General features: G+C 40.6%; 3 protein-coding genes across 3 annotated transcripts in view; all 3 read left to right on the top strand.

Annotated features, from left to right (window-relative positions):
• The window catches only part of polr2i (RNA polymerase II subunit I), a 3,261-nt gene extending 1,991 nt beyond the window's left edge, over positions 1–1,270 (top strand). Inside the window, exons 5-6 of the mRNA XM_019864927.1 lie at positions 852–903; positions 1,095–1,270. Of these exons, the coding sequence (XP_019720486.1) occupies positions 852–903; positions 1,095–1,157 (115 nt within the window). The 3' untranslated portion in view covers positions 1,158–1,270. The remainder of the gene's footprint in view (positions 1–851; positions 904–1,094) is intronic.
• An 87-nt stretch (positions 1,271–1,357) lies between these two features.
• Positions 1,358–3,148, top strand: LOC109512865 (forkhead box protein G1-like). Its single transcript, XM_019864926.1, has one exon. It carries the CDS (start codon positions 1,882–1,884, stop codon positions 2,746–2,748), a length of 867 nt encoding a protein of 288 aa, XP_019720485.1. The 5' UTR covers positions 1,358–1,881; the 3' UTR covers positions 2,749–3,148.
• A 999-nt stretch (positions 3,149–4,147) lies between these two features.
• On the top strand, positions 4,148–5,714 carry snrpd2 (small nuclear ribonucleoprotein D2 polypeptide). The gene is made up of 3 exons (XM_019864928.1): positions 4,148–4,256; positions 5,063–5,242; positions 5,335–5,714. Coding segments are annotated over exons 1-3 (357 nt in total). The 5' UTR covers positions 4,148–4,254; the 3' UTR covers positions 5,510–5,714.
• The last annotated feature ends 3,442 nt before the right edge of the window (positions 5,715–9,156 follow it).

Genomic DNA, 9,156 nt, shown 5'->3' with positions numbered 1-9,156 from the left:
GCCCCCCCCCCCCCCCCCCGCCGAAAATGTTGCTTGTGGACACACTTTTGTAACATTTTGTTTCATGTGGATACATGAACAAACCACATTTGAAATCATTCGTCTTCATTTCTGGGAATAATTTGTGGTATCGTGTGCCATAGAAAATCTTGATTTTGTTAGGAATGTTTGTGTGTATTAATTTATGTTCCACAATGTGTACCGTACGTCCATCCAGCCATTTTCCGATCCGCTTTATCCTCACAAGGGTCGCGGGGTGTGCTGGAGCCTGTCCCAGCTGTCTTCGGGCAGGCGGCAGAGGACACTCTGAACCGGTTGCCAGTCAATCGCAGGGCACACAGAGACAAAAAAACATCCGTGCTCATACTCATACCTAGGGACAATTTTGAGTGTTCAATCAGCCTGCCATGCAGTTTTGGGGGGAATGTGGGAGGAAACCGGAGTACCCGGGGAAAACCCACGCAGGCACGGGGTGAACATGCAAACTCCACACAGGAGGGCCGGAGCTGGAATCACACTGTGAGGTCGATGTGCTAACCACTGGACCACTGGGCCGCCCCGTGTACCGTACATTCATTTACATACAATGTAATCAATCATCTTGTGTGACCACCAGAGGACGCTGCAAAGTTTGATGTCGGGCTGTCACAATTCCTTTGTGACACCTTTTCTGACAAACTTCTGATATGTCCTTTTTGTACAATAAATATTCGTGTATCTGGAAGTATATATGTAGGTTTATATTATCGTTTGTATATCATTATGTGTATACATTATATGGAGTGAAAGTGGGAGATACAACTCAATGTTTGCATGATATTATGCTGCAGTTAAACCATGTCACTCCCCAGATGCGGTCACAAGGAGGCAGTGTTCTTCCAGTCACACAGCATGAAAGCGGAGGTAATCGGTTTTGGGGTTGGGGGGGGCGGGGGGGGGTTCAATTTAATGTCCTCCAAATCCGTTTAAATACCATACACACACATATGCATGACAGCATCAGAAGTGATTGGAGCCTATAGTGGGATACGTTATGGTCTTGAAGTGAATTCTGCAGGAGATGGATTCTAATCTTACACTGTGTTCCAACATAGGATGCAATGAGACTTTACTACGTCTGCACAGCCCCTCATTGTGGACACAGGTGGACAGAATAGTGTGCATGGCAACTTCGTCAGACATCTTGTGAATATAGTTGTGTTTTGTTGGTTCTTTATGAGCATTCGTCCTTTTCACTTGGTTTTGTTATTAAAACAATAATTTGTTTCAATCGTAGGCTTGTGTCATTTTATTGACAGGTGGGCAACTGTGACCAGTAACCTCTTGACATTGAAATCTCACCATTTACATTGTACACTTACTTCTTGTAGAAAAGCAATAGCTGCTTTACTTTTGTATCATTCTTGAACTGCTGACCTAACACTCAGCTCCTTGAAAGCTATAAAAGCGCATAAACGACACTGTAGCATTTGGGTGAGGAGGGACTGTTAATTTTATGCAAAGGTACGTACAAAATTCCAAAACCCCAAAATACACAGACTTGGGAGTTTATATTTAGACTATTACAAATAGCAACTGATTTGGTGGAATTGTCAATATAAATGAATATAACATGTAACATAGACACATTCATGTATGTGTATTAATTTGAGAAAATTCGGATGCACGCTTTTTATTTTTGTTAATGCATTGCCGAGGTATATCGGGGAGGGGGGGGGGGCAAGTGTGCGATCATTGTGATCATGCGCATTTGTTGCTTCACGCGGCTTTCCCCAAAAGAGGTTCCCCTGTGCTCCTGAGCCACTTCGCATCAAGAGTCAAGGCTGTCCTGACCACACGTCTGCTTGCAACTCCGCTGCTATTTCGTTTCTCATCCCGAACATGGAGAGCCTCAAGACTTTGCACGGTTTCTTCCACAAGTCTTCGTTCAGCAACAGTGCCCTACTATTGTGGAAGGACCGGGAGACGTCCAGTCACCAGGACGGGAGCGCACTGGCTGATTCCAAACAAATGAGAAATGTCAAAGACGAGATAAGCGCCCTGAAAGCAGACAAACCACCTTTTAGTTACAACGCTCTCATCACGATGGCCATCCGCCAAAGTCCGGAACGACGTCTCACGCTGAGCGGCATCTACGAGTTTATCATGCACAACTTTCCTTTCTACAGACACAACACACGTGGATGGCAAAACTCAATACGACACAACTTAAGTCTCAACAAGTGTTTCGTCAAAGTGCCGCGACATTACGACGATCCAGGTAAAGGCAGCTATTGGATGCTGGACTCCTGCAGCGAGGAAGTCTTCATTGGGAGCACCTCGGGGAATCTCCGGCGCAGGACCACATTTAGGACCAGAACTGGTACCTCCTTTGCATCCAAGGGAGCTGCGGTTCGCGTGATGTCCACCAGCTCCGTTTACTGGCCGGTACCATACTTTATGCCCGTCCCGATACCAGTGCGCACGCACCGCTTGGAAGCAGAGCATCACGCGAGTACGCACCCTCGCGTGTCCACGTCGCTTGAACACACATCACGACCCATTTGTGGAAGTGCGGGAGGCTCCGGTACGAGCAGCTTTGTGCAAGCGCACCAGGAGATGTCTTATATTGGACTCATCAGTGCGCAAAACACTTGGCGAGGAGAATTTGGCATCGACCCCTTCTCGACAGCCATCCCGACGTGCACCTGTACTCTGCCGGACCAATTTTCTCTCAGCATGATCTCAGGGCCAACCAACTTCTTCTAAAATGTGGGCATTAATATACTGTTTTGGGGAAATTCTCTTTACATTTTAGAACACCATTGAATAGGATGTTATATGCAAGTTTAGAATGTTATAAATTATATTGATGAATTTAATTGGGTAGTGTATTACAGCACATGCCCATGATTTTTCTTTTGCCTATATTCCGTGTATTTTTATGTGAACCTGTAAACTAAGGTTGAAGTACCGATGTTTTTTCATTATTATGGTTTGCATATTAATCAATGTTTACTACATAGTCTAGTAATAGTTATAGTCCAGTAATACGCTAACGCTAGCTGGTGTCACTAAATATATTTATTTGCTTGAAACAAATTCTTTAAGTGTCAGAATGAAACCTGCATGAGACGCTTCTTATGTAATAGTGAGCAATCATATCAGTCTGAATAAAGTGCTTTTAAAATTCAGTACTTTGACTAAATTGTAGTTCACAATTTTATCTTTTTTTTTTTTACAGAGATGAGTTTGTTCTCATATATGCTATTTCAATAAAAAAGTTACATTTGCAAAAATTCAATCGTTACAAAATCTGAGCACCTTTAGATTAATATAAAAAGTAAAGTGTACCACTTTTTGGGGACTGTTGAGAAACCACACTGCACCATTCAGTTGCACACAAGCAGATTTTATCCATGCAAAGTGGTCTCAACTCGTTGATCTGCCATTTGACGGTAAATTGAATGGGGTGCACACACTCAGGCGTCTGTCTGTCTCTTACCAGGAAGCCAATCTACTCATGTCTCATTATGCTTTGTAGGTAATGTTGTCAACATCGCCAATCTCTCTGTCTCATCAGTTACTCACACACACTTTTTCCCTAGTGCTTGATGTGTCTAAGAAGAAAAACAAAGACCAATCTGTCTGGGGCTGTAGTATCAATTTGCTTGCTCTTTATGCATTACTTAACTGAAAGAGTACCTGTGGTTGGTGTATCAACATGGGTTAAAGCTATCTTAAGCATAATTGTTTCCAATTCTGCCTCACGGTTGAAAGGTCAATGGTTCGAATATCAGCTCAGACCCTCCTGAAAGGGGTTTGCTTTAGTTTTCTCCAGGCAAGTAGCCAGGTCTGGGTCATTTATGTATAGGTACGTGCCAGATGCGATTGACTGGCAATCGGTCCAGGCTTAGGCGTCTCACTACATCTCACCCAAGTTAGTTGGGATAGGCTCCAGCACACTTGCAGGCCATGAGGGCATGCATGATTAAAAAAAAAAATGGATGGAATATCACAAAGTGGTGCATTATTGCATAATGACACATTTCCAGTAGTACAGAGGATCCTTGGTTTGCCAACATCTGAAGTATCAAGGTTATGAACGTGATGAATTAGTTTTGAAATGGTGACGTCATGAAACAACCCGGAAGATCTGTCCATTTCAGGCGCGGAACAGCCGGAAGTAGTTCTGCCCCCACGCGAGAAGCAATCGTTCCACTTACGGAGGAAGTCGAAACGCGAGGACTGCAATTTGGCTGAACATTGGCAATCATGTGAGTATTTATCTTTATGAAAACAGAGAGTGACCGGGGTATAGGCTACATTTACAGAGTGTATACTCTAAAAATAAAAATATTGTTTATAATTGCAGCGATTGTCATAAACGTGAGCAATGTTACTGACATTAGCCTAAGCCACTTAGCCTGAGCTAACCTGTCCCTTTGTTTTCCGTTCACGTGTAAGTGCCATTTATAACTCTTTAGCTACGTATGCTTTGTTTATATAAAAACGCTAAACTCTCACAACCAGGCAGTTTCAAGGTACGGAGCAATAAGACGGTGTTCTTGCTCGAATGCTAATATCGAATGCTAATGCTTCCAATGGTACTACTTAAATAATTTCTGCAAACATTTTACCCATGTGGTGAGTAGATTTATGGCGATGCAAGGTGTTTTAGGAATTGGCAATCGCCCAATTTTTGTTTTGGATATACATTCTGTACACTTGTAATAATGGGTTCATTTTTTTTTTTTTTTTTTTTGCTGTTTACGTCACCATCGCCATTGAATGAGGCAGTGGGCAAAACATTAAATGCAATTGAACCATACTTTAAAAATATACTGTATTTGAAAAGTGAAAAATGCACTGCCGTATAACGTAATGACTATACTGTATTGAGAATCACTGTCTTATAATAATAGCACAATGAATCACAAATGTTGCACAAAGAATTGTATTGTTCTACAACACCAAGAATTTTAAGAATCATGGCCATAGTCAATTGAATGTATAGTGTTTATTATCAAGCTTCACTGCAACTCTGATTTATATATTTTATTTATACTTTTTTTTATTGTAGGAGTTTGTTAACCAAGCCCAAGTCAGAAATGAGCCCAGAAGAGCTCCAGAAACGTGAAGAGGAGGAATTCAACACAGGTCCCCTGTCTGTGCTAACCCAGTCAGTCAAGAACAACACACAAGTCCTCATTAACTGTCGCAACAACAAAAAGTTGCTTGGGAGAGTCAAAGCTTTTGACAGGTACTCAGCAAATTGTGACATGCATTTATTTTAATGACTAAAATTAAATTTAGATGTCAGATTTAAGCCTTGTTTTGGGATTTATGTTTCAGGCATTGCAACATGGTCTTAGAGAATGTGAAGGAGATGTGGACTGAAGTTCCCAAGAGTGGCAAAGGAAAGAAAAAGTCTAAACCAGTGAATAAGGATCGCTACATCTCTAAAATGTTTCTCAGAGGGGACTCTGTTATTGTTGTACTGAGAAATCCTCTCATCACAGGCAAGTGAACTTAATGGCATCCTGTGGATTGTCCCAGGGTCTGTCTCTATCCCTTTTTTTTTCCATGGAAACTTTTGTTGTTTTTGTTTATTGTTTCCTACTTGTAAGACACAATGTCCAAAGAAAATAGGGCTTTGATTTATCTACAGAAGGCTTCTGTATTTTGCATTTTAATAAAAAAAAAAAAAAAAATGGCTGTCATCGTAGCTCCAATTGTGCAAGGATTTGTATTTTTCAATGTTTTTTTTTTTACTTTAATTTCCTTAATAAATTCTGAGGCATATACTATATTCAAAAGTAGTTTCATTTTAGGACGCTACTTCAACGTCTACATCGCAAATTACATCACATTGTGCATCAAAGAGCAATGACCCTCCTCCCACAGTCACCATTTCCCTTTCCCCAGATGGAATCGTACGTGTCAGACTTGATTTCCGTGGGTAACGCTCAATACATGACAAACTATCGTTTCAAGGCATGCCGCATTATTTATGAAACCAGACGTGCTGACTGTCACTTCACACCCTTTATCTATTGCCTCTTCTGGCTATGTTGTTCATCGTCTTAACAGCTGAATAACACAGTTTGTACCACTACTTTCAAACAAATTGTACATCACCTATCTTTCTTTATGTACCACTACATCATAAACTTAAATGCCCCCCCCCCCACCACCACCACCAGACAAAATCCCCTTTTCACTTCCATTAAACAATATTTGTATACTTAAATAGTTGGTTGTCCTAATTTTCCATTGCTTTTGATTCCAAATTCATTTTTTTTGTTTGTTTTTTTGTTAAAAATGCAAATATCTTAGCAATGAAATGCAGGGGCAATTGTCTGTAGGACTGTAAGGTAATAATATGATGAGGTCTGCATACAAAATTTTTACTGACCTTTGAGGGATACCAAAACAACAATGTGCCTGCAAATAAAAAATAAGTTGGACACCCTTTCTCTGAAAGTACTTGAACGATGGGCAGCAGAGTGGTCAACGGTCTCACAGTGCTGGGTTCAATTCTGGCTCCGGCATTACTGTGTGGTGTTTGCATTTCACAAGATGGGGGAATACAGAAAGAGGGATCTTCGACCATTCCTCTTAGCACAGTCGCTCAAAATCATCCAGGTACCTGGGTCCTGTCTTCTGCACTCTCCTCTTCAGCTCACTTCACAGGTTTTCAATGGGGTTGAGGTCTAGGTGAACATGGGAGGAGCTTAATTCTGTGGTGAACCGTTCCTCCAATTTTCAGCATGACAGAATTTTTGTGCAATAAAGATTTTAATTTATTTGAAGGCTTTTAACACATCTCAACCCTGGTGCCAATAATTAAACGGGCACTTTCAGTACAATGCTCAAACAACTTGACCTTCTTTCTTTTGTTGCTATGGATCTACAGCTATACTGAAATAAATACATTTAAAATGAATCCCCGAAGCTCATGTTTTATATTAATTGACAAAGATGAAAATAACGGACATTTTCTCTATTATACAAACCGAATTTCAATGAAGTTGTGACATGTTAAACAAAATACAACGATTTGCAAATCATCGGGTCTCTTCTGTGGCAACACCCACACCGTCTGAAATTTGGGAGAAGCCAAGGAGGTCTCTATTTTCCAAGATTTTGGAGCCTCATTTAATATACTTGCCAATTTTCTTAATTATTATTAAATTATAAATATTAATAATTATTTTTGTATTACTCATTCAAGTTTGGAAGGCTTGTTAACATATTCTTCTCTGCTATGTGAAAATAGTATTTTTTATATGACATCTAATATTTTCATTGCCCACAGTAGTAATTGATTCTCAACTGATTTCTCGAGGTCTCTTTTCAAAAGTCTCTTTTGTTTCCCTTCAGATTTTGGGTGGTGAGCATCCTTGAGCAGGAAGGCAGATGTTTTATTTAGTAGGTAAGCGATAAGAAGGAGAAGGAAGTGTGATTATGATAGCAATCGGTCAGGCATCAATGCCCGAGCAATGCGAGATCCCACCAGGGCATTGATGGTCGCTGCAACCCGACCCGCTATTGCACTTTGTTCCCAAGCAGAACTACGGCCCAAGTGTAAGGGCCACCAGAAGGAAGAGGAGATGTGTCAACATACAAATGGCATAAACAGCAAACACACAAATGCACATAGGCCTATTTACATACATAAGGGAGTGGACTGTACAATATTGTACTGTTTTTAGGAACTATTTCTCACCTTTTAATGTAGGATTTCAGACACGGTTGTGAAATGAAAGTGCAAAACCTAAACATTGGTTAGTAAGTAATGTATAGCAAGTCTGTAACAGTCTGTCAACGCTTTACTTTGTACTCACACTTAGTCAAGATGTCATAATTGTCTTCATTGTGAATAATAATTATCAATCAAAAATGTATTTCATATCCATGTTATTGTTTTGTTGTTGTAATGTTAAATGTAATTGAGGATCGAAAAGGAGTAGAGGTCAATGGTCAAATCGGTTCATTTTTAAGTAAAGCGTTTAGATTCTTCGTCCTGGGAGCTGCAGAGCAGAAGCACACACTTCACATGGTGACTGTGCATAGTCACTGTCATTGTGTGACACCGACATCTAGTGGAAATTTGAGGTTATACATAGAATACAGTTAAACTCGTAAGTAAAGACGGAAAGTGGTCTATCGTATGTTAGGGACAAAACTAAACTTGCCCAATGCAGACAGAAACACTTTTATTTTTTCACGACAGCAATAAAAACAAATCATATTCAATTTACGTTTAGCAATAAGTGGTCAATATGTAATGGTCGAATTTTAACTAATTGTACGCTTTATGAGGCTAAAGGTGACCTCCTGTTTACAAAACATTGACCTCTGCTTACATGTGCGATGTCATGGGTTCAAATCTGGCCACGGTGTCTGATGGAGAGCATGGGGATACAGTCATGATCACATTCTGTTAGTCTTCCAGAGGTGACAGAGGCGTTCCCGTTTTTCCTGCTACGCACCTGTCTGACATCATAATTGTTGGGACTATTTAAGGACCTCGTGGACCTGCGTCAAAGATGTCGGATAATTTTGCCTTGCGCAAGTCTTTGTTTATGTGCATTTTGTCTAGACACTCTCTTATTATGCTCGTTCTGTTCTTGGCTCTTGCCTGGTTTTATGTTTTCTCCTTATTTTATGTATGTACTGTATGTATGTATGTATTTATTCATTTATTTTTAGGCTCTTGCCTTCGGTTATGTTCTTTGTTATTGAACTAAATATTTCTTGCTGTGTTTAAGTCTACCGACAGTTTGTTCTCCGTGCAGTTTGGGCTTGTACTTTTGTTACAAGGTCTTTTCGTTTGGCTTTTTTCCTTGCCTTGTGCAAGCACTTTTTGTCGGCCTTGCGCCTATTTTTGTAAATAAGTCTTTTTGTTTGACCAACTTTCCTGAGTCTATATTTGTCGGGTCCGATTCTGTCCAGAACCTTCCAGACGCCCGACATCAACCAGTCCAGGGTGTAGCCCGCCTACTGCCCAAAGACTCCAGCACACTCGTGAGGATTAGCGTATCATATAACGGATGGATGACCATGTTGTTGGTGGTAGTCACTGTGTATAAGATGGTAGGGGGAAAAAAGCATTCTGTGATATTCTTCACCTACTAGTTCTCAATCTGTTATTAGTTCACTGGAAATGTC

Source organism: Hippocampus comes, unplaced genomic scaffold (assembly GCF_001891065.2).
Source record: "Hippocampus comes isolate QL1 unplaced genomic scaffold, H_comes_QL1_v1.1 scaffold276, whole genome shotgun sequence".
Classification (NCBI taxonomy): domain Eukaryota; kingdom Metazoa; phylum Chordata; class Actinopteri; order Syngnathiformes; family Syngnathidae; genus Hippocampus; species Hippocampus comes.
Note: the sequence above shows the minus strand (reverse complement) of the source record. Positions and strands in the feature narration are given on the sequence as shown.